General features: G+C 41.0%; 4 protein-coding genes and 2 long non-coding RNA genes across 9 annotated transcripts; 3 read left to right on the top strand and 3 right to left on the bottom strand.

Moving 5' to 3' along the window:
- Positions 1 to 97: 97 nt before the first annotated feature.
- Positions 98 to 6,820, top strand: LOC116921299. 4 transcript variants are annotated; one of them, XM_045172953.1, is made up of 14 exons: positions 98 to 243; positions 308 to 443; positions 1,168 to 1,306; positions 1,370 to 1,614; positions 2,547 to 2,685; positions 2,749 to 3,020; positions 3,084 to 3,222; positions 3,313 to 3,509; positions 3,601 to 3,739; positions 3,802 to 3,992; positions 4,263 to 4,379; positions 4,569 to 4,707; positions 4,769 to 4,935; positions 5,630 to 6,820. In XM_045172953.1, exons 2-14 carry the CDS (start codon positions 314 to 316, stop codon positions 6,085 to 6,087), a joined length of 2,472 nt encoding a protein of 823 aa, XP_045028888.1. In that variant the 5' UTR covers positions 98 to 243; positions 308 to 313; the 3' UTR covers positions 6,088 to 6,820. The 4 variants fall into 4 exon arrangements, with proteins under 4 accessions (XP_045028888.1, XP_045028887.1, XP_045028889.1 ...); XM_045172952.1 differs by having other exon boundaries at positions 99 to 243; positions 311 to 443; XM_045172954.1 differs by lacking the exon at positions 4,263 to 4,379 and having other exon boundaries at positions 126 to 443.
- Positions 6,267 to 15,904, bottom strand: LOC116921298. Its single transcript, XM_045172951.1, has 12 exons — positions 15,604 to 15,904; positions 10,705 to 10,891; positions 10,557 to 10,640; positions 10,025 to 10,156; positions 8,806 to 9,940; positions 8,633 to 8,727; positions 8,446 to 8,565; positions 8,040 to 8,288; positions 7,718 to 7,837; positions 7,551 to 7,608; positions 7,415 to 7,482; positions 6,267 to 7,339 (listed from the first exon to the last, which is right to left on the bottom strand). The coding sequence occupies exons 1-12, from the start codon at positions 15,625 to 15,627 to the stop codon at positions 7,107 to 7,109; spliced, it is 2,505 nt and encodes an 834-aa protein (XP_045028886.1). The 5' UTR covers positions 15,628 to 15,904; the 3' UTR covers positions 6,267 to 7,106.
- LOC123471511 lies at positions 10,131 to 10,927 on the top strand. The gene is made up of 2 exons (XR_006646075.1): positions 10,131 to 10,397; positions 10,487 to 10,927. It is a non-coding gene; the product is annotated as an uncharacterized LOC123471511 (long non-coding RNA).
- Positions 11,574 to 24,501, top strand: LOC116921312. The gene is made up of 4 exons (XR_004393177.2): positions 11,574 to 11,939; positions 20,572 to 20,821; positions 24,096 to 24,249; positions 24,380 to 24,501. It is a non-coding gene; the product is annotated as an uncharacterized LOC116921312 (long non-coding RNA).
- LOC116921303 lies at positions 20,880 to 22,449 on the bottom strand. Its single transcript, XM_032927571.2, has 2 exons — positions 22,289 to 22,449; positions 20,880 to 21,905 (listed from the first exon to the last, which is right to left on the bottom strand). Exons 1-2 carry the CDS (start codon positions 22,322 to 22,324, stop codon positions 21,054 to 21,056), a joined length of 888 nt encoding a protein of 295 aa, XP_032783462.2. The 5' UTR covers positions 22,325 to 22,449; the 3' UTR covers positions 20,880 to 21,053.
- On the bottom strand, positions 23,053 to 24,186 carry LOC116921304. The gene is made up of 2 exons (XM_032927574.2): positions 24,065 to 24,186; positions 23,053 to 23,961 (listed from the first exon to the last, which is right to left on the bottom strand). Exons 1-2 carry the CDS (start codon positions 24,116 to 24,118, stop codon positions 23,254 to 23,256), a joined length of 762 nt encoding a protein of 253 aa, XP_032783465.2. The 5' UTR covers positions 24,119 to 24,186; the 3' UTR covers positions 23,053 to 23,253.
- Positions 24,502 to 25,046: the final 545 nt, after the last annotated feature.

Below are 25,046 nucleotides of genomic sequence, written 5' to 3'. Positions count from 1 at the left end.
TCTGTGACAGGACTGCCAACGTTAGTAGACTAACCGGTTAGAACGAGACCTTTTGTCAGGAAACAGCAGCAAATGACAAATGATTTCGGTCAAGAGGAAGAAAACAAATTTTTTTCGATTCGGTAACAAAACATTTATTATGAAAAGCAAACGGAGCAGAGCGACTCCTGACGGCCTCGCTGGTAAACTGTTGGCGTTCAACGGTATTGCAGGTCATCGCCAGTAAAACTCTTGAAAGTTTCAGTAACGTTCAGACTGTAGTACGCAATCACACAATTTAATCTTGTTAAAATATTTTATTTGAAAGTAGTGAATGATGTTCAACTTGTTGACTTTAACGTTCAGCGTCATCGTTTCACATCGTTCGTGCAGTTCCGTGCCCTTGGATTCGACTCTATCTTCCGCCATCAACATTTCGGATTTTACAGTAGAGCCACGGCAAAGTTAGTATGAAAGTCAAATTATCTGATTTAATTAATTGTTAACTACTCTGGTTTCTTAAACGAGAGAATAAGAAATTCGGCAGTTCTTTGAAGTTTTGGGTTAACTATTCAACGTCGGCTATAAAAGGCTAATGTTCTGTTCACCGTGGGGTCTGATTATGTCATGTATTCCTAGTCTTTAATACTAATTATTTTCTTGTTTCATTCATTTGTGGCAAGAAGATTGTTCTTTAATTCGGGAAATTAAAATTCAGCCTTGAAAGGTACTTTTTTTATGATTTAAAGAAACCCAGATTGAGTGCGCGTCAATTTAATGCATTTCCGTGACGATGGCGTCATACTAAAAAGAATATCTGGTGGTCCATCGACACGCTGACGCACTTTCCGTTTCTTTGTGTTGATAATTGATGACCCAGTTCACGTCAAACAACTGCAAATTGAGATTTCATTTCTCTGTCGTTCTATTCACTGATAAAGTGTTGACGAGAAAGACGCAGAAAGTTAATGAAAAAGGGATGTAGTAAAATGAATTTGACATGCAACGACTATTGCAACATCGGCGTAAAATGCGGAAGTCGTCCTGTACTTTATTCTGCCAACAAACGCGACAGTACACGCATTTGAACACAATAGAAGAGACGGCGGAAATGGAAAACGGATGTCTCGTCATCTGTTTTCCATTCAATTGTCATTTTATTTTATCCTTTGAATCAATACGATGAAGAAGCGTGCTGGGAGCTGATTGTCGATGGAAGAAGACTCGATCCGCAGTTCATCGTTCGCTCCGTTTGGGCCGCCACGTTGCTAGATTGCCAGCGGGAATGCGAGGATGTGCTGTTTAATTGCGAAACCATCGCTTACGGGTATTTTATACAGTTATTTATGTTGTAATAAAAATTTCACGCTACTCAATTTGCATACGAAAGGAAGAATCTACTGAAAAACACGACGTGTGATTTAAGCGATTGGGAAGCGGCTTCACTCAGCGTCCAGCCGTACGCAACCGACACTATTGTGGCTCCAACGTTCAATGTCTACAGTCGCTACGGGCGATATCCGAACGAAGCTCACGATGAACGTCGGTGCAACAGTTTTGATGACCCCGCCCACCACGATACCACACCATACTATCGACCAGCGTCTACCCAAATAGAGACTCTTTCCGAAGACGGTGAGTTCTCAAATAGAAAGGTTTTTGATTTTTATGATGTTTAAATTGCACGGAAGCCAAGCAAGTAAACCTTGTCTGTCCGACCCGGCGGTCATCCCCAAGGGTACAACTTGACAATAGACCGACAATCTAGTTTCGTGATAAGTCAATAGCAAGATGGCGTTTCACTATCAGAGACGGCTGTAAAAAAAAAAAAAAAACACGAAAAGGGACTTAAAGGGCGTTGACCGTTATGAATAATATTAAATTTACATATTCCTTTCCCGGAAGCGAAATTTTTTCATTCTTCTTTAACTAAGAATAAAAAATGTGGAGAGTAGTTTCAACAGGTAATGGTTTGTTCAAACAACAAATTGTGTTTGGTTTGATAATATTCTTCGACCTGTCACGCTGATTAGTCCTGTGGAGCGTTCCAAATTGACGGGTCGGTGACTTGGGCCATCACAAAAGTAAAGGATGCCCTTGGCCGGGTCGAAATGACGAGTTTATTGTGATGGTCGTTCTTTATTGTGCCATGTTCTCTCTTCTTCTTTCGTGTGGAGACCTTGAGCTTTAGTAGAAAGGACAATCCAATTCCGCGTCCGTACCGATTTTTAGACGCCCGGGTTCTTTTTTTAAAGAAGAATTGAGAAGAAGGGCCGGTACGTCCGCGTTCATCTCAATTCTTTGGCGTAGCTCTTGGTGAGCGGATGCTTTTAGAGCTTTCACTTTCGTAAAAATATTCAAATTTCTGGTAATAAGTTTGAATTCGTATCATGACTGCCGATAGATTCGTTTGCTGTTTGATCGGTCTAGTCCTTTTGATTGACGTAATCGATGCTTATTTAACTAATGCTGACGAAGAATTAGTTTTAATCGACGAAGGTCCTGGTAGGTTTTTTATCGACTAACATTTCACCTTGTTTTTCTTGATTGAAATTTGTCATTTTCAGTGTGTTATTCGGTCATTTTTAATGGACGTCGATTGAGCCATCGTTACATTGAACGTTCCGTAGCTGTCATCAGCCTGGACGAATGCAAATTACTTTGTACTCGTGAAACTTCCTTTGATTGCAGATCGTTTAATTACAGGTAAATGATTGTCCGATAGTAAACCTTAAAAAACAAATTCAACTAAATAAATTAACATTAAAGACGGAGATTGTCATCAACCAATTGCGACTTGAGTCGTGAAGATTCGGCCAGTTTGGACGTGACGAGCAGCCGAGTTTTCTTCACAGATCCGGACGTCGATTTTTATCAACGCGTAGGTCGCGGTCAGAGTTGCTATCGACCTTTTGTACGTCCTCCAGCATCGCCAGCACCTTCATCCGGAAGCGAATACTACTACGGTTCAAGTAATCCAGGATCGATCATCCAGCGTCCCATTACCTCCGTCCAGCCTTCCAGTGTCACAACCATCAGTGGTATGTGAAACCATAAAAAATTTGAAGCATTTTGAGAACTGCATTTTTCTTTTTCATGTTCAGAATGTTATCGACGTTTGAAATCGGGTTATCGGCTCGAATCGAGAATCGTTCGTGACTCACTGAACGTCCGAAATCTTTACGAATGTCAAACGGAATGTCATCGCTCCAGGATATTTGTTTGTCGATCGTTTAGTTATCGGTATGTACAATTTTCATTTTTATTAGCCATTCGAAAATGGAACCGGTTTTTTCAAGAACATTTTTTCAAATGATTTTGTGATGCAAATAGGCAAGCGATTAATGGATACAATTCTGGAGGTGGGAATAACTGCGAGTTGAGCGATTTAGATCCACGTGAATGGGATCCCGTCCGACATCTCGTGATTGATCGTGAGGCCGATATCTACGAGCGCAGTTTGGTCGGCCGCAATTGCCGCGATACGCCCGTCACGACCTGGAACAATCGACCGACCAAGCCCAGCACCCGTGCGTGATTGATTATTTTTCACATGTTATCTACTTTGTTTTTTTACTAATTCGATTTCTCTTTCCTATTTGAATCCGTAAAAATGTGAAGTTTGTTTCCTCCGCACTAAAAGTGGAATCCGAATGGACCGTCGTGCCATCCGCCATTCCGTGACGGCCAATTCTCCTGTCGAGTGCGAACAGGAATGCATTAATTCGCAATATTTCACCTGCCGATCGTTCAGCTACCGGTATTGTTTTGCATATATAGAAAACTAATTCAGAATCAAATTTTGTTGCCGCTTTGAAAAAGGTTTACCAGCACTGCAAGTCTGTCTGAATTGTATCACAAAGTCTACGAGAATTGCGACATGAGCGACATAGATCTCAACTCGATGGACCCGTTGCGTGATTTGATCGATGATCGAGGCTACGATTCTTGGCAAAGGACGAGTTACAGCCGGGACTGTGACATTGGCAGCTATCGTTTACCAGACACGAGCGGTAATAAACCAGAATGGTCACGAGGTCACTTCAGTTTAGGTTGAATAGTAACAAAGCAATTAATCAAAAACCCTAACCAATTTATCAATTCTCTTTTACATTTTTGTGTCTAATTGTTTACCAATTTTAATTGTTTGTCATTTTCATTCGTGAAATGAAAGGGGAAAAAATGACACAATTGCTGGATAAATAACTGATTTATTCAAGTACTATTTAATAATTTGAATAATACAATTAATTCGACGGGGATTTGATTTATAATAAAAAAAGGTGACGGTTACTTCAACCGTGACGACGAAGAGCATCACTTCACCTCGTTAAACCCTTGGTTTTACAACAATCAACGCCCTTACCCACTACTAACCGGCTCCGCTACGGCCTCATCGAGTAAGCCATAACCGCAAGGTTATGTTTCTTTTTCCAATAGAACGCACGACCGCACCGGATTCAAATTTCCAACCGCACCATCAATTTTTATTTTCATTAGATTTTTATTTCATTTCCTTATAATTGTGGTTTTCCGCAAAATTCCTCTTGGTGGTGATATGCCAAACTCACGTCCTCTTGTCTTGTTAGGATGTTACATTTCCTATCGACGCGGTTTCCGCATGGTCCAGCGCCTGGTACGCGATTCGATTCACGTCCGCAACTTGGCCGAATGCGAATTGGAGTGTAGCCGGACGAGGCCGTTTACCTGCCAAACGTTCCACTTCAGGTATACGGGTTATTTTATGGTTGCCTGATTTTTATAATTTTCACGCTACGATTAATTGCAGATACACGAACCTGGAAGGCGGTTACGACCGTAACCCGTACAATTGCGAGCTGAGTGATGTGTCGGCCAGGGATTTCGATCGATACCGCGACATGACCGAAGACCGTGACTACGAATTATTTACACGTTCGCAATTCTCTTCTTGCGTTCACAGCTTCAATACTCTCGGTGAGTAGAGCATACACTTTTTGCCGAGTTCCATTTACTTTCTAAACGAACATGTTCAGTTGGTAAATCGTTAGTGATGACGCAATGATTTCTGGGGTTTTGGGGTTAAGTTTTGAGGTAGGCGACATATGAATAATGTCTATTTCTTCATATGTAAATACTGAGTCTTTGGCTCGTTTCGTTTACGACATTTAGATACTTTCACTTTGGCCTATTTTTCGTTTATCTATATTAAATGTTTGTAAATTATGGTTAGAAAAAACAAACATGAGTAGCAGATAGTGGTACTAATGTTATGTTACCATTTTACAAGTCATAATAGATATTGTCTTTTTCCAGGTGCATTGTTTGGCAAGTTACCAAACGTGTTATGCGCAAAAAACAGTAGAAATATGTTTAATGGGTCTGTCTTTGTTTGGTCTTTTTCTCCGCAAATGTTTTAAAAAGTATTTTAATTTAACAAAATGGCTAAAGGGGGGATAAGAAATAGATTTTAAAAAGGGTACTCGGGACAGATAATCTAGAGCAACTTCCATCAAGGACGAAGTAACAAAAGAAATGAAACTATCGGTTAAAATTGATTGTGATTTATTATTTTGAAAATTACTCTATGACGTAAACAAAAAGAAAATTTTGCTTAACAGTTTTCCCTTTTAATTGAATTATCAACAAAATTTCATCTTGTTATTAACAGAATCGGCAAGTCAACTGAGTCCAATTTTAGCGAGTAGCTCTACGGAAGTGACGGTGAGTGGGATCCGCTGCCGGGACGGATCCAAGTGCCGGCCTCATCGTGAACTCGGCTATTGGTACTGCGAGATCGACAACAGTTACTACAAATTCAACAACAATTGGGACTATTGTTGCCAGCCTCAATCGCGTTGCGGATACTCTGACGGATACACTTATCCGTGGTGCATGGTGGGCTCGGAAGCATCCGGCCAATGGCGACCGTGTTCCGATCGTTACGCCGAACGTCCGTACGCTTACCTGCACCGCACTTTACCGCCCAATGCGACAGAAACGCAAGGCGCTTTTCGGCCGCTAAAGAATGACGAGGATGTAATCCGGCCCGTCGATTCAAATTCGGCTGATTATTTACGGTCCGGTTCACATATTATCGTTCAAACAAATTGCACCGAATCGAATTGATTGATTTTTTTTCTTCTGTTCTTTTACTTTCCCCCCTTTTTTTCTGAACGAAGGGTTTCTATTTATGATAGATTGCCATCACGACCACACCCTTTGGGAATCGTGCCTTTTATTTTTTTTCGTGCGTGGTGAAGGTACTATTATTTAATAATTGATTGTTATCTTTGAATGTTGTTTTCTTGTTTTTTTAAATATTTTTATTGTCACTAAACTGGTCGATTCACAGTTTCACAATTAGATCGTTTTACTTGTCGGACACAATTCTTGGCCTCATTTCCGAAAACAAACAAACAAATATTTCAAATGCAAAAAGAATTCAGGCATCGTCCAGTAAAACATACATCCAAGAATGTTTTCTTTTTTTTTTTGTGAATAACAAAAGTTTTCAAGTCGAAAGGGTTTAATGAAACATACACAAAAAAATATTAGAAATCGTGAACGACAAGGGGAAATTTCGTAAAAACACGGGCACGTCACGTTTGCATCGAGTGGTCTATAAGGCGGACACCGGCGTCCATCTTGAACATTGCGATATAATATTGAGGAGAATTTTAAAGCACCTGATTAAAATTAATGAAAAAAAAAACAAGTCTAGATGGCGCGATTATTACGTTTTTTTTTTTGTGCCATCGAATGGAATGTTAAATTTCAAAACACAAAGAAATTAAATTTGTTATAATAAAGAAGAAATGCGAAGTCGTCGACGACAGTAACATCGTCACGAGATCGGACATAAAAAAAAAAAAGTCATACAGTGGAATGTGGCACCTACCCATTCCCGATTCAGACAAAAAAATGTACAAGGGTTTAAAAAAAAAATCACTGTGAAAATATAAGCATCATTAATGTTTGGACGGAACATTATCAAGGGCGTATTTCCATTTTTTCATATTTTTATGAATATTTGTTTTTTTTTTTTCCATCTTGGAATTAGATTGGATATAAAAGTCGTTAGAGCAAAGAAGACACCCGAAACAAAAGGCGGAAGAGAGAATTCGTTTCATTTAACGCCTTGTTATTCAGTTGGCGGAAGGTTTGCCGCAGTCCGTTTCGTCGGCTCCGTCGGCGCAATCTCGCGTTCCATCGCACAGCTGTTCGAATCGGATACACGTCGAGCCCGACATGCAGAGTAACTCGCCCAATGGGCATTTGTCGGGATTGAAAGCTGTGTCCGGATTGAGCACCGTCTCGTTGCCTCCAGGTATCAGCTGATCTTGCATTTCTTCAATCAAAACATCCGATTCCAGGTCGACTAGATCGAATTCAAGAATTTTTTTTTTTAAAGAAATTTTTAGAATTAGGACACCAATAGATTAAGAAAACTCACGTTCAGCTTCTCTGGCGCACTGCGCTTCGTCGGATCCGTCTTTGCAATCCGCATTTCCATCACAGACCCTGCGGAGCAAATGGCAAGTCGTTAAGTCAACTGATTTCTCATCACGCACTCTGCTGTTTTAACTCACCATTTCCTCGAGATACAGACACCGGTGTCATTGCACTTGAAGTCCTCAATTTGGCACGCTGGATCGTAAAAAAAAAATAGAATGGAAATGAGCCATCACGCACGAATGTTTTTAATCTATTTTTCTTTAGAAAGTAGGTGAAAAATCTCGGGGCAATTATGACGTACCAATGGAAGTGCAGTTGGTTTCGTCCGAATTGTCACGGCAGTGATTGGAACCGTCGCAAACCCGTCGCAGAGGGATGCAAGAAAGACCATCTCCGCACCGGAATTGGCCGTCTCCGCATTCTAAACAAAACAAAACCGCAATAGCAAAAAGATGAAAAACAAAAGAAAAACGAAAGCCAATCAAAACAGGAAAACAAAGTCCGACAACAAACCGAACAAAAAGAATTAGTTCATTGAACTTAATAATCCAGCAAAACCATCCGGCCATCGTAACGGATACACACAGACACACACACAACGATTGTTTGTTATATCACAGTACCTTGATTGGCTGGGCAATCGCGTTCGTCCGAGCCATCGGCGCAGTCACGCGATCCGTCACACTTCCACCTCTTCGGCAGGCATCGGTTCTCGTTTTCACAGCGGAATTCTTCCTCGCGGCATCGACTGCAGGCGAACTCGTCGTCCCCTTGGCTGCAATCCTGTCGTCCGTCGCACACCCAACGTTCGGGAATACACGTATTGTCGCTGCTGCAACGGTATTCGTTCGGCAAACATTCACCTTCGGGAGCTATTCATTCCAATCCGCATTTCCGTTTGTTTTGTTTGTTTTGTGCGTGGGAGAAAAGATTTCCGACCGAGCGGAATCGATGGGAAAAAGAAAAAGTAAATAAAAAATGATATGTTAAACAATTTTCTAACGGTTTGCAAACGTTTGTTTTCGTTACTTGTTGAAGCTAGATTTAAACAGACATCCGGGTCGTTGGACTGTGGGAATTGATCGCAATCCAGGACCGATGCCAACGTTAAAGCGGACAGGACGTAACTGGAACAATCTTCGGCAATAGCTGAAATGTTATCAATAGATTTGAACGTTAATTTTGTTTAAACGTGGATGAAATTCAATTTAAATACCGCGGCAGAATTGACGGCATGGCGGTAAACTAATTCCGCTACCACGGCACGGTGGTTCCAGGACGGCGCAAGCGTATTGTTGCACTCGAGGATGGCTGGATGTGTTTGAAAAAAAAAAAAAAACATTTTAAGAAATCGTTTGCTATTTAAATGAGTGAAATAGAAATAATTACCATTCGGACTCGGCGATGATTTCAAAATAAGGAACGCTGAAATTGCGTTCGGATTCCGTCGTGTCACCCACCCAGTTCGGAAGGATCGTTTCCGAGTAAGGCAAAACTCCGCGACAGAAGGGCAATTGACGGCGGATGCATTGCGAAGAAGCCGGAACGGAATGCAGGGAAACAATGGACGGAAACTGTTCGGTGGATGTGGAAAGAACGGTCGGTTTCGTTGTGCGGACGCGATCTTCCGGCAACAGTAGAGCCATGTTGCCCAGATCTTGCATTTGAGCGAACTCAGTTGCTTCTTCCAGTTCCGTCGGTGCTTCCCATTTCACGATTTCAACTGGAACTTGGCTGACTTCTTCCGGCAATTGGCTGACGGATGGAACGGTGCTCGTCGTCTTGACAGTCGTAGTCGTCACTACAACGATGGGGTTCTTCTTTTCATCGGATGCCACCGATTGCTGCGCATCCGCCGGTGATTTTCCATCGACAATAGATCGATCTTGAACTCCATCTTCCTTATTGACCGGAGGAACAACGACGCTTCCATCAATGGGCTTCCAGGGCGCCGTGTCAACGGCCGGAATTGCGTCTACCGGTTTAGCGGGCACCATTTTCGAAAGAGTTTCCGTTTGCGAGTCGGTCGATTGTTCCTGTTCGTAATCAAGATCCTCTTGCGTTTGAACGGGAACGAAACCGCTCGTTTCCGGCTCCGGTACGGCGATAACAACAGGATCTGGAAGAGGAACTGGAACGGTGGTCGTCGATTCCTTCGCGCGCTCTGAACTGACGTCGACGTTGGCCACCGTCGTAGAGATAGTCGATGGGACTGATCTGATGGTCGTTGTAGATTCCGGGAGTAAAACGACAGGCGGAGCTGGATCGGTTTGCAATTGGCCGGAAGCAGCGTCCGTGTTGGCTGCCGATGCGGGCGTCTCGATGATAACGTCATCATCGGGAACGAATAGGGTCGTCTCGTCTTTACCTTCAATTTCTTGACTATTGGCTTCGATATCAATGGGCGGATTGGCCTCATCTTCTTTGGTTTTGTTCGCGTCGATATTCACCGGCTGGACGGGAATGGCCGTCGTGCTGGACGAAGGATTTCCAACTGGTTCGTAAGCCGGATAGATTGATTCACCTTTTGATTTAACGTAATAAGTATGCAGAAAAATGAATGATTGTCTTCGATGAAATTGTAGATAGGATAAGAGGTGAAACTAACCCTTAACGTGAAATTGAGGTTCGTGAATGCCGACGTCAGGTAATGAGGTGCTGCTAAGTGACAGCTGATCTTTGGTTTCGCTGCTGTCCCATTCGTGACTGTCTTTTAACGCGTTGATTTTCTTTTCTTCCTCTAAAATGGTTCGATATTCGTTTTTTTGTTTGTGTTGTAGTCACGAATGGAAACGAAAAAAAGTCATTATCATTAAGAGAACCAAAAAAAATCATAATAACTGTCATAAACAGGAAACAAAGGAGGAGAAAAGTAAAATTAAACAAGGGTGGAACACAGAGACAACATTGTTCAATTGAGGCTTTCCAGTGTTGATGTCGAACTTTCTCTCGAGTCAACATACACACGAATTGCAGCTGTGGTAATAAAGAACTAACGACACTCTCGTCGTATTCATTTTAGCCACTTATTTGAGATTTTCTTTTTTTGTGCTCTCTGTTTAAATGGCAGAATAGGTCAATGCCCTACCACAAGCATACTCAAAGAGAAAATAGGACGTTTTAGTCTTTTGTTTGTGTACCTCTGTCTCGTGTCAAAGGTGAAGAATCGAGTGTGCCATTTTGCTGATCGGCATCCGACGTCTGCGTCTGACTGTCGTCCACTCCTGCACGTGTGAAAGGCGAGTGTTAAAATACACGTACGGATGAAATGAACTCATTTCGATTTACCATTGACGACGTAAAAGACGACGAGGAAGATGGCGACTGCAGCGCAGATGACGGCCAGGGCGATCAACACTCCGCACAGGAGATCTTTACCAACTCGGCCGCCTTTGCAACAAGTGGCGCTTTTGCTGTTCCCACCCGCGTACTGCGGCACAGATTCCACTGATACCGTGTACAATTCCTGCGAACTCTGTTTGTTAAAAATAAAAATGGAAATTAAATCATCAGATCATTAGAATAATAGAGAAAGGACATTTTAAAAAAAGGGGGTATAACAAGAAAAAGAATGGAAAACTCTTTGATTTTCTAACTTTAGGATGTTGGTGTTCGTTCGTATCGGAACAAGTGGGTCAAAGATCGAATCCTTTGTCTTTTTCTCTCTTTCTTTCTAGAAAAAAACAAATCGGAGCAATCAGACCCAGGCTCCAGGGGGAACGTTGCCATTTGACTAAAATTGCCCAGGAGTTAAAAAAAAAGTTTATTCCTCTTCCCCCCTGTGTCTGAAAAAAAGTGGCGCAGGAGAGGAATAAAATGAAACTATAGGTGGAGATAATCCCAACGTTTAGTCCTTTTTAGTGAAAATACAAAATGAGGATGACACGTAACAATGGCGGTTATACACGCACAAGAGGTCGTATGGCCTGGGGGTTAATAGGCAAATCCCTATTTTTAACCAAATGGAATAATGTTTTTTTCAAAAGGTATTTGGATGTTTGCCTACAAAAAAAAAATGGCGGGGCGGATCTCTGGTGGCGTTGACTCTAAATTCTTTTTTCCACGCGAGTCACGAAAAAACAAACAAAACAAAAACAGTAAAAATCCGATAAAGGAAAACCGAGTTGAGGAACGAACGCGTGTTTAAACCAAACACTTGAAAAAAAAAAGAAACTAGCAATTTTCTTTTTGCGTTTCAAACATGCAAAGTTGACAAAAAGAAAAACGAAAATGGTTCAGGATTCTGTTCAGTTGTTTACATATAGAGTGGAGCCTCTAGCGGCTATTAGTTTCTACGATCGTCTGCTACCAACCCTTTGTTCGCCAAAGAATTTTTCCGGTGTCCCCTTTTGATTTGTGTCTTTTTCGACATTTGATTTCGTACAAGAACGCCATTTTTGCTTTAAGTGTGTGATATACATCGAGTTACGGTGCTGCGTGCTGATTTTTTATCCAAAAGATCGAAAACAATCCAAAACGAGACCATCTAGACGAAACTGCTGTTGCCGCCACATGGCCTCGAGGTAAGTTTAACCTTGAAGGTCCACCATTTCCTCGGCCATCTTTTTTCTTTGGCCATCTTCGCTTTTCGAAATGTACACACCCACGGCCCGCAGAGAAACATTCTCCCGAAACGACACAAATAAAAATCTAAGAAAAATCACGAGAAAAAAATATATGAGGAAAACATTCACGTCACTTCCTCCATTTTTTTTTTGTCTGCCATGTTCATTCCAGCGGAATGATACGTTCCGGTCGCTTTGTATATCCAGTATCCCATCTTTTAGTTTTGTTCCACGCATTTTTAGCAAAAAAAAAATTTTTTTTCTCATCAGGCTGTTGATCCCTTTCATTTTATTTTTTCCCCTTTCGTTTCGTTGTTGTTTTTTTTTTTTCGTATCGTTCACACGCTAGTCCGTCGACTGGGAAAAGAAATGGTTCCTCCCTTTTTCCTTAAACCATCACCTCGGGTGTTACGTGAAAAGATTATTATTATTTTTTTCACTTCATCATCTTTTTCGTGCGGGAAACGAAAGAAAAAACGGAGCACCGTCATCTGGTCCGTCTTTTTCTTCACTCCACCTGCCGGCCTTTTATTGAATGGGCGGACATATTTTATATTAGGAGGGGGGGGGGGTCTGTATTTTTTGTCTATCCGCCATTCCCACTATTCATCACGATGTTACTCACCCTTTCGTTTGATGGCCATATCAAGGGCCCTAACTGCAAAGTACGTGTGTCTTCCCCGTTCTATTTTGTTTGTTGTTTTTTTTTCTGGCAAGGAAGGACATTTCGGGAGTTGTTGTTTTACGTGCAATGCCACCAGGCATTCGGCCAGAGTCACGAGAACCCCAAAATGTTGGGCCTTGTGCCAGTGTTGTTGTCACTCATTTGTTATATACTTTCAAGTATTAGATGCACACACGATGGATTGGGTCGCCAACGGAGGAGTTAAAAGGGCCCAACTAAGAAACAAGTTTCTTTGTTTTGGGTGGAGGGACGGGGGGGGAGGTAAGAGGGAGGAGACCGATCGGGCACGTCAAGTCACGAAGGGTGAACGAGGAAAAGAGGATAGAAATAATAGCGTTCCCCTCCACTCAAAAAAGGGGGAGTTTGCATATAGATAGAGAGAGTGTAGTTGCCAGAGGCTAAGGGGTGGTGTAGTGCCCTGAGGGCTAAATCTACTACTACTAAACACAAGACCTCATCTTAAAAAAAAAACAACCAAACACGCACTTTTATTTTTTATTTTTTTGGTGTGTTATAAGAAAAAAAAAGAAGAATGGAACATCTAAAAAAAAGCAACCCTGGAATGTCTAGGTGACTCCAGGTGAGATGATGATGCCTTTTTTTCCCCCTTTCCCAACCACGATAGGAGCTCTTTGTTTAGTTTCAGAGCCTATACGGTTCCTTTCGATTTCAATTCTAATAGCAAAGGCTCTCTGTGTGTAGACCTTCGGTTAGGTCTATAATTTATTTATATATATATATATTTTTTTCAAAGTATTTTTTATTTTCTTTCAATCTGGAGCCCACCCAAAGTGCTGGCATATTCAAGTGGCGCATTCGAAGAAAAATTTGTAATCAATTATTTGATTATATGCAAATTGGGTAACGTAACGTGCAAACGGTGATAACGTCATAGTTGAAAAATGTCAACAAGAAATGAGGAGTAGAAAAGTGAAAGTGTTTTGTTTTATTTTTTCTATTTTTTCAAAGGGGAATAAAAAAATGTCGTGAGATCGTGAAAAATGAAAAGGAATTTTTTTGTTTTTGTTTTTCTGGAGAATCACTTTGTCTTGTTACGTGGTACACCCCATTCAAAATGCGATTGGATCTACGATAGGAAAATGGTTTCCGGCGACAATAATAATAAAAAAAAGAAAAAGAAAAACTGGAATTTTCCCGCATTTTTCTTTAAACGAAGACATCGGGTCACGCCAACGTGAAAAAGGGGAAACATTCTTTCACGTCCGTTGACGATGTGTCTCTTCGTCAAGGTTAAAGTGTCCAATCTGGACAGCCTTTCGTTTGTCCTTAATCTCTGTCGTTTTGTTTCCATTCAATAGGAAAATGTTAAGCATTTTTGAATGTTTTTGCCCGTAATTTATTCATTTCCTCCTTCGTACTGCCGCTTTTCCACTTGACCTTTTTTGGGAGGGAAAAATTCTATACCATCTGGCCGTTTCGATTGAAAACGAATATTTTTGGGTGGAGTTGTCTACAGCGGTCAGGGCCGTGCAACCCGCCACATGGCGACGAAATTGGGTTTTTTTTTTGTTTGTTTTTAACCTCGTCAATTGTGACGTAATCAGCGACAGTTCCGCAAGCGAATGACAATGCACGAATTGAAACGCCAGTTGGAAGAAACGAGGTCGTTTTCTTACAAAGAAATTTCGCAATGGCACGCAGGAGGGTGTGACGTAACTAAAGTGCACACCGTACGCATAAAGTCTGAAACATTTTGCGCTTTTTCTTTTCATTTGTGTGTGTGTGTGTGTGTTTGTGTTAAATTATGATTTATTACAAATGGGGGAAGAAAAAACCAAAAAGAGGGGAGATGAAACGAACTCGTGATGAGGGTCGAGGCACCCGGTAGACCGGAAGAGGCGGGTTGCAACCGAGCGTGACTCATTTGGCATCCAATATAAACCTGTCCTACGGGCGAGAAGAGGCTTCATCTCGAGATCGTACACATTTACGATCGTTCGGGAATTTTCGGGATTGACGGAGAGAAAAGAAATTGTTAGTAGGAACTGATCACAAGATGAAAGGGGGGGAAAGAAAATTTTACGATGTTGCCGGTTCGTGCCAGTTTCATTTTTTTTTTTCCCGGACTTTGTTAAAAAAAAAAAAAAAGAAAAAAGCACATCTGTCTCGCGTTGCGCAAGGTGCGGTACCATCACGTACCGGTCGGAGATGTCCCAACTTCGGGACCGGAAGTTTTTAAAATAGTCAACAGCGACCCCTTGCAATTTATCTGTCAAAAACCCAACTCGTGAGACCTTCCGAACTTTATCTAATTATTGCGGTTCTTTTCACCGATGAAGCGACAAGTGAACGGATGAAGTAAATAGGGAAAAATAACCCAACTACAAAAGTGGAAAAAAAAAAAAAGAGAAACAGTTTCATCGTGTCCTTTTTTCCCCCCCTGACGGATGGGCATAACAGTTCCGCACAAATGACAGGAAAAACCGGCGGCTATACGTATACATGTTTTACCGGTTTGTGCTTTGATAAATGCCAAACAACAAACTGGCAAAGAGAACAAGCAGAAGAAGGGCGAATAGTTTTTCATTGTTTCTTCCTTTTAAAGCAATTGTCCCAGTAAAAGAACAGCCCCAGTTGAATGAAAAGTTCGCCATTTGTGGTAGCGGTACTGGTGGCACCTGCGTTTCAATTTGGGGGCTGCACGTTTGAAACTTGATGGCGAAACGTCCCCTCAAGATAAAGTTCAACGCAACTAGGCTAAATAAACGCACCAAAGAAAAACGGGAGCGCCAGATAAATCATCCATCACTGAACGGGGTGAACTCAATTGAAAGCAATTTTCTTGTATTGCCTATAGGCACGACTAGCGGCTAAAACGAAACGTTTCAAGCTCTACGCTGATGATTGAGATCCATAAAACAAGAATAGCGATCGAAATGATTAAATCAAAATTCGTTTTTTTTTTAAACAACTCACCCCAGGTATTCTTGCTTTCACCATTTTCTCTTGTCCGGTAATCGATTTGAAACACTTTGATTTAAATCGTATAATTTTTTTTTTTCCAGAGCAAAAGATTTAACAAAAAAAAAAAAAAATCCGAATTGAATTTTTTTTTTGGGTGATGGACGAATAACTTTTTCCTTTTGAAAAAAAGGCAGTTCAACTTTTGTTCTTTGATTATTATTTTTTTTTTAGATTTAAACAATTGTGCGGCCGCACGGCTCACGATCACAAATTCGACTGGTTGAGTTTTGCAGTCTCTAATGCCATGTTATGGAGGGGGCTGTGCTCTCTCACTGTGTGTGTGTGTGTGTGTCCGTGTCCGTAGTCTCTCAACTCCGGCATTCCCTCCCCCCAAGAGTTTTTGACTCCTCCTACCCTCCGGTTATAGTTGTTTCTTTATTTCTCTTCTTTCTTTTGCTTTTTTCTAAATCTTTTCTTTTTTCGTTCGCCGTTGTTGTTGTGTTAGCAACCGACTGAGAATCGAGGGGAGGGGAATCGACCTGCCAGGAGGGAACAACACGCACGTACAAAAACTAAGAATTTCAAGCAAGGTAGTACATACGATGAGGAATGGTATAAGATGGATTCGTACCAAAAATAAAAGGAAAAATGCCCGAGGCAACACACCTTCGCATCTTCTTCTTTGAGAGAAAAAAAAAAAACGTGATCCCGCCCAAGAAAAGAGCGAAGAGGCACAGGTTGGATAATAGCCTGATATGTACGCATCATATTACACTACTGTGGTAGGAAAAAAAAAGAGGAGGCTCACAAGATTTTCTTTGCCTTCCAGCAGCTTTCGCTCCTTGCGCTTCTCTCATTTTTGTTTTTTTTTTTCCTTTTCATCATTTTTTGGGTTTTGGTTTTTTTTACCTTTCGGTGAGAGCCCGGAAACCCTTGAAACATTGGTGAAATGTTATGATGAATGTTTATGGCGGGGAGTTGTGAAATGACGTCACAATTCCCGCATTTTCCCTTTATAGGTTGGCGTGGGAAAAAGAATTGTTTTTCAAATTTACTTGAATGCGTGCGAACGAAAGCGATTGCGAATGACGATCGCAAATCGGCCGTGGCCGTCATTGGCGACGCAATAGTTCATAGAAAACTTCCAAACATCGACCATCATCTTTTGATCGTTTGACTGTGTCAGTGTAACAAATTGATCTTCGTTTGATGAACGCGCAGCTCTTTGAACAAATCGTTTGGACGTAGTCAGATTTTAATCGTTTCGCTTTGCTTGTTCTTTTTCTTTTTTTTTTTTTTATTATTATTACATCAGGAAATTGAGTTTTAGCAGGACGAAAAGATTGAACAGATAAGGCACAGCTTGTGCTGTGTGCACGGTCTGATTACGTTCGACACTGGAAGCATTTTTCTCTTTTTTCGTCAGCTATTCTTGCAATAATGTCTTCTAACGTTTAATTCTTCCTTCGTCAGCACAATTCGTTTCAAGTTTTATTTTTTTGTTGTTGCGAATAATGCAAAAATGGATGGTGCCTGTCAGCTGCTATATCGGTGTAAAGAATCAAGAGCCGGAATAGTGATCATTAAAAAAAAAGAGTTTGCTCTTTACTTGACTTACTCAGAGAGAGAGAAGGATGTAGCAGACTTTTCATGGAGATATCTCTTCCCAACAATGATCTGGAAAAATTCAGCCCCCCCCCCCCTTTTTTTTTTTTATATTATGGCCAAGGAAGAAAATAGGTGGACCAGATGCTGGCCGAGTTTTCTTCTGTGTTTTTTTTTTTTTTCCTGCATTAGAAATGTTTAGCATTGAATCAAAATCATAGCATTTCTTTCGAGGAATTGAAAAACTGTGCCTCTTGGTGGAAGGGAAAAGAAGAAAAAAAAAAGTAGATTGGGTCATGGCTGCCGTTTGCCTGTTAAATTCGGGAGGAAACAACTGCCGCGCAAAATGGCCTTCTTGTTCAAATACGTACAGTGTGTGCATAAAATCGTTCGTTGCGACGCTCAAAAAAAAAGAAAAAGAAAATTGGTTGGCTGATTATGAACGTTATTATTTTTTCTGCCGCATCTCACCGCAACCGCATTTTTTTTTTTTTTTTTGCTTTCCTCTACATCGATGTACTCTCGAGTAATTTAAGAGATAATGAGTCCGCGTATCCGTTTTCAATCGGGTGCTAAAGGAAAAGGTATTTTCAAAAAAAAAGAAACGAACGTTTTATTTATTAATGTTTTGCTTTTATCTTACGGACGCCAGAAGGTGCGGAAGCAAAAAGAAAAGGTCGAGACCCTCAGCCTAAGATTTTGTTTTTTTATTTTTTTTTTTGTGGGTGGAGGCTCCATGTTTATTTATTTTATTTATTATCTATATTTTTTAATTACTCGTTTGTGGGTATTGTTCACCATTCGTACAGCCTCCCATAGAATTTTCACGCAAACCCGCGTGCAACCAGGAGAAATCGGATTCCGACATCCCCACCAACCGCCACCGATGACGTATAGACTGTGACGATCAAAGAGGGACGGGATTAAAAAAAACAAAAAACAATACGTTTCTTTTTGTTTGAAGTCCAGAAAAATAAAAACAAAAGGAATCTGTCAACTGGAATCGGAACTGGTAAAGGGGAAAACAAAAATGTTTGTCGCCAACCGACAATGTAGAAACCGGCTGGAGTTTCACGTTTGGATTCTGGTCAGATTAACATCGATGTTAAGTTAAATATGGACGCGCTCGACCGTGAACCTCTGTGTACGGAAGGGGGGGGGGAGATGAGAAAACCACAGGAAAACTCCGTTTAAGGGAAATCAAAATTTTTTTTTCGACAGTGTCGACATCGAACCGCCCGTCGTGATGGTCTAAACCGAGAAATCAAAAATCAAAAAAATTTCCAGCTGTGTGGGTTGGTTCCTACGGCGTGAATTGGGAATGCCCTGGTAGACACCTAGCGTCGAGAAATTGAACCACTAGAATTTTTTACGAAGATGAAAATAATAATTTAAAAAAAAATGAAAGCGATCGAATCAAAGTAAATGAAAAACTAATTGTGTAATTGTTTGATACGTGACGGCCTTCTGCTTTTTCGAGAGTTTGAGAACGGAGGCTAAAATAACGGGAGCGAAAGATAAAACCAGTTGACTTTTTTATTCGTGTCGACAGACCCTTTTTTTTTTTTTCGTATATGGAATTCGTGGGACGTAAAATAAAAAACGCCAAAAACAAGGTCTTTTCCCTTATTTGGACAATGATTTTTATTCGTTTTTTTTGGGTGGGGGGCTTTATTTGGCCACTATTAATGGTAAATAATATGTGCTACGTGGGCGTTGTCTTGTCAATTGCGATAACGATTGGAACAAAAGTTATGGTAATTAAAATTGATTAGCACGGGAATAGAACACCGCTGGAAATTGCGAAAAGTCAATCACGCGTATGGCGACATTTATTTGTTGCTTGAAATGAAGAAAACGTGATTTGCATCTTCCATTCAACAATTCAAACTCGGCGAATGTATTTGGGAATCGCATTGTTTGTAGCCCGCAGACACGGCCTTGATTGCAGGCCCTTCCCCGACTCATTGATATGCGTACAATATCTGACTATAGGCTAGTATAATGGAGCTGTGTAAACGCAACCCTTTTTCATTCTTTCTAGACATTCACATCAATTCTTACTGGATTTACTATTCAAGGCATTTTCTGTTTTGGACGTTCGGCCATCAGTTCGGATGGACATCGTAAGCACTTTGCTCTTTCATTCGGTATAGCGAGCACGTCAGACATTATCCAACGGGACATGCATACTGCCCAGACGGGGTGTGTCTAAAGAATGTGGGTTGGTTTCATTGACGTCAGCGCTGATGAAAGATTTTTTTTTTTTTTAACACAAGACGTTGACATAAAACCAGCCGGAAATATGTGTAGTCTAATCTACTCAATTCCATTCTATGCCAGTTGTCATAGGTGACCTTCAAAAAATGCGCTTCACGTTCCATTTTTGTTCATTAAATTTCTGTTGGTTACCTGATCCACGGCTAACTGACCGAAGTTGACAGTAGATAGCGGTACCCATCTGTTATTTGAATAGCTGCCAAAGATGGACAAAATAAATTGTCACGGGCTGGAATGAATAGGACAATTTGGGCTGTGTCTTACAACCCTTTCAACAACGAACAGCCAAGCGTATACAAACGTGAACCACATTTTTTTTTCTTTTCACAACAGCGCATGCGTAAGACAAACTCCGGCGGCTGTAAAATGTTAGATTTACCTACCAACCGAGACGAAAGTGAGCGTTACATATCGTTAACAATTCAAGTCAAAAGGCAGCACAAGCTCATTCTCGACGACCCACTTGTTTTAATCCAACCAAACCCAATTCTTAAAATGGCTAATAACACTCGTCATTTCGCTAGACGCACAAGAAAAAAACCCTTTTTTTTTTAAATCTTTCAGCGAGAAAATTGCGATCAAATAGGAGCATGGAAATTCACGCTGCAGCTGCTGCCTTCATTCACGCAGATTTTTTTTGTTTTTGTCCGCTGACAGCGTCGTCATGGCGGTTGATTCAAACGTATCCCACTGAGATTTTTCTTTCCTATTCTCCGGTCGTTGAGTTTGTATTATAAATAGCTTAGCTCTCCTGTTATGCACCCATACTTTGCGACCGTAGGTAACGGTATTCTGCGGACGCAAAGCGATTCTCTACGGGCCTTTATCTTTTTTTTTCCTTCCAAAGAATCCGGCACGCGTAGCAAGTTTTCTAGCGTGTTTAACTGGGTCTGACCGGGGCCGGGAAGTCCATACCAAGAAAAACAAAAACATTGTTACTGTCCTCTTTTGTTTTTAAAGAAAAAAGTTCTTAAGGAATCAACAGTTTTAATTCTTTTCGTTGTTGTTGTTGTTGTTGTTGTGACGTATAATGAACTTGCTGTTTTTAATATTTCTAATTAATAATTCTATCATTTTTATTTTTTTAAACATCAGGAATTTTTTTTTGTGTGGAATCGAGGGATGTGTGCCGGCCAATAATGAGGTGACATAGTGACGCAGCTAAACGTGCCGCTACACCGAACGGAAACGGAAAATACGCAACGAGGCATCACGACATGCCCGTGTATAGAATCCAATCAATGGACGACGCCCATCAACATGCGCATCGTGAATTTGTGATTTATTGCTCATCAACAACAGCCCTGAAAATCGAATTCCAAACTATAGGCTTACACACTTCCGGGTAAGATAACGTAACCATTTTTTTTTTTTTAATCATCCAAAAAAACCGTACAAAGGTCTTTTTAAGTTTAACCAGTTTATTTCTTTTCCCGGGAAATTCATTACAAATTCCAATGTATTTGTCCTGAGGAACGGTGCAAATGAAATTGTTTCACTGGAACATTGTACGCAGCTGCTACGTTTAACGAAATTGCACAGATAAAATAGTAAAGCAACAAATTCAAAGAACAATATCAGATGAATTGTGGTGGTTGCCAATGAATGCCGGCAGCGGCCAATTCTTGCTGGACATGCTGTTGGATCGCCTGACTGGTAATTGGTCCAGTATATCCACCAGGAAAGCTGGACACGACATACGCTGGCTGAGATAGAGTTGGACGCAAAGCTAATGCCAGTTCCTCGTATCGGTCTCCTACTATGCAAATGCAGTGCTCATTCCAACACATGGATGACACGGCAATAATGTTGTTTTGGCCTCCACCGATGCGATAATCGTTGCAACTATCTTCGTCGTCGTAAGTGCACAAAATACCGACGCCGTTGAAACGTTTGCTTTGGTCGCAAATGGCGTCGTAATATTTGCTCGTGTCCTGATAATCGAACGAAGCGTTTTCCAAGTTGCCAATGTAGAAACGAACGAAATTTTCGATCGATAAATGTGAGCCGATTTGCATTCGTTGAGCGACCGCGTCCCAACATATTCCGTACTGCTGGTACGTGTTGGGCGATGAAATGCAAAGTCCGCTTGTGAAACGATCGGACGGTGTGGTGGCTGGCCTGTAATTGTTATTAGAAGCTGGATAGTTTGGCCGTCGAGTTGTAGCTGCTTGATAACTTGGCCGTCGTGTGGTGTACGATGGGCGTGGATTGTAAACTGCCGGGCGCTGATTGTAGGCTGGATAACTGGGACGTTGATTATTGCCGTAATTGTACGTGGGGTAAGCTGGACGTCGATTAGCGCCGTTGTAAGGTCGATAGTACTGATCGGATGTTTGCTGATCGCCAATTTCAATGGAAGGGGATTCGTTTGTTGTTGTTGCGTTAGTGTGCAAAGAATCGTTCCACTGGGTCAACAGGAAAATCACCTGACGAAAGTCAAAGAAAACTGACGTTAATTGAAATCAATTTCATTTCTCTTGTTGTGAACTTACAGTATTCAATTAAGTTTTCTTTCAAATTAAAGTAGCGATTTATTTTTATTTTTGCAAGGGAAGGTAGGGGTCAGAATTTCTATTGTCGGGCAACAGAACAATTTTCACCAGTTCTTTGAGTTTACAGCGTCCTTGAAATGGAGGGCTGTTTTCTCAGGTAAATTAGGTAGGAAGCGTTTAGAACTAGCCCAAAGGCGTTCGAGTAAGCAATCCACTTTTTAGAGTGCACAAATTTCAAGTCGAAAATCGCAAACTCTTCTCGATGTCGAACATTTTTTGAGGCTTTTTAAACGCCGAAAAACTGTTTTAAATCTTACCACCAGTGTTGAGACGATGTGACGTTGAAAAGCCATAGTGTTTGGTTTTGTTCGTTTGTTAATAAACTTTCAGTTGGTGACGGAGCAGAACGGTCGACTGCAAGCGTCTTCTTCTGCAGGGCACTGCGGTCTGTTACTGGTGAAGGTCAGCAGGCTCGATTCCATCGTGCTTATATGTCTGTCGAAAACCCTAAAGGCTATACATAAAGGTTATTCAGGTGCATGGTACCGACATCTCTGGTATGGGCTCATCCTTATACATCTTTGTTATTCTTAAAAAATTAAAATTAAAATAAATCCGTTTTTGGTTCTCGGCTAGAACGATTTCCTGGCTGTGTGAATTTTGATTACACGTTAGTACAAAATTTTTCTCCGGGTAATTTCTCATCAGTTGGTTAACGAAGCCAGGAGTGCAGTTGCATAACTTGTGGCGGGCAATGAAAACGTCCAACTTCTCCGAGGTTTTCTCAGCCTCAGACAGATTCAGGAGGCATTAGATAAAGAGGAAGAACCCCGGATTGGCAAGATTTTGTGGGATCCATTGACGTCCAGTTCCTGTACATACCGTACTCTTGATATTGAAACAAGTTGCATCAGTTTAATGGATGACAATGGTTGTTGGATTGCGTCCAAAACCGTTACAAGGACAGCAAGTTTTGCTTTAAAAAAAAAATGATATACGTGACGTCGATTCTAACCGTAAAGAGCCATTCTGTTAGTTGATGCACTTAAAACAGTAACCTAATTTTGATTGATTGTTGAATCTACGTGTTGAACGACAGTTCATGTGACAATGAAAAACCTCTTTAAAAAAAACAAAAAAACACCGTTCAAGAATTTCAGCTTTCATATTTTTATTTTTCTGACGGACGAGTGTGTAAATCTGACATGTACCACAGGCGTGTGAGCTTACACATTCTGATAACAAGCCAAACTGAGAAAGAATGATGGATGTATTCAATTTCTTATTCTAACCACCTATCGAACAAGCCGCTAGAATCAAACCTCTCGGCCAAAAGATTTCTTATCTTTTGAGTCCATCGAGCCGACCATCCCGGCCGATTAACTCGTTGAAAAACGTAAGGTTTTCTGGTGGGAATGTTATTGTTTTCTGAATCGCCAGCAATTTCATTGTGAATATTTGCATTCGGTTTAACTGATGACAAATCGTTCTGGTATGTTGGTTGAACAGGCTGATTGGCAGGTGCCATACTGTCGGCAATCGTTCGATATCGTTCACCCACCACACACATGCATTGGCCATTGTAGTCACACGTCATCGTGTTAGTTAAAGTATTGACGCAATCCTGTTGATTAGACGGGCACAAAATGCCGATGCTCTGGAATCGCTGGCTCTGATCGCAAACTTGTTTCGTGTAAATGGGCGTTTTTGCAAAGGCACTGTACAAATTAAACTTGTAGAATTTGACGAAATTGTCGATTGACAAGCTAGGACTGATTTGCAATTGCTGGCTAGACAAGTCCCAGCAGATTCCATATTGCTGGTAGATGGGGTCCGTTAAATTGCACGAGATTGGAGTAGACGGAATGATTGCTGCGCTGCTAGCCCCGGTGAGATTGACGAACAAGGGCATTGGATATGTTACGGCTATCGGAGGTTGGTCATTGTTATCGAGGGGGTAACTTGCTACGAAACTGAATAGAACAATAACCTGTTTCAAACAAAAAAGGAAAAACATGTTTTACGTTGTTTCTAGGTTTCATTATAAATGTACGTTTGTTAAGCAAGTCGTTAATTGGAACAAATAATATTACGTTGAATAAAATGCTGTTTTGATTTTTGCAGGTTTTGCGATCGTTGGCAGCCATTGAAGATCTGTCCTGCTGGATGGTCGATTGAGTTAACGTATAATTAAAAGAAAAAATTACGTCAAAGATTTAAAGAATCTGGCCGTCTCTGCTTTCGTTACAGCAGCCTTGCGCACTGTATGACATCTAAGGTACTCACTAACAATGAACTTCTTTTAAATAAACATGTGTTAGTTTATCCCTGAAATCAAATTTTAAAAAGCCTTACCGAATGCTAATTGATTCCTGATAATCCCGTACTCTTTCTGATCTATTAAATAGATTCCAAGAAGTTATTATTAAATAGATTACCTAGTTATGCAGACCTTCAGTTTCAACCTCTGCAGGGTGGTCATTACTTCTCAGAAGAATCTACGTTAAGATATTTGGCAGTTACCACCAGGTATTACATTTAATAATGCCTTAAAATGGACAACTCTGATACGATTGCTACCACCATTGTAGGAAAAATAGCACCAAGGTTTAACATCGGGAATCGTTAAAGCAGAGCCTTCATCACATTCTCAGTAATCATCTTTGATTTACATAACTGTTTGCCTTACAAAAAAGGATCTGTCCCCAAACGAGGCTGACAAAATTGCCGATTGTCAGGTTTGAATCGCCGGTTGTCCGTGGCCTAATAATAGATACCGTACGTCAGCAGTTTTGTACGAAGAACACGTTGCACGCGTGATTGGACCCACGACAGCAGTAACAAAATGTCTTATCAATCTCGGACATTTGTTGGTAATATTCACGTAATATACTCTTGTACAATTATGCCACTCTTTTATCCGAGTGTCAGCATAGCAGAAGATCCTCTGTTAGCAGGGCTAGATTGGCAAAAACTGAACAAAAGCATCGCTTTACGATAGAAAAAGAAAGAGGAATTTTCGTACACGTGCATGAAACAAAAAGTTCTTTGTCTCTACCTGTGATGACGTCAAAA

This window comes from Daphnia magna, linkage group LG4, assembly GCF_020631705.1.
Source record: "Daphnia magna isolate NIES linkage group LG4, ASM2063170v1.1, whole genome shotgun sequence".
In the NCBI taxonomy this organism is placed as follows: Eukaryota; Metazoa; Arthropoda; class Branchiopoda; order Diplostraca; family Daphniidae; genus Daphnia; species Daphnia magna.
This window is presented reverse-complemented; position numbering and strand designations above follow the sequence as displayed.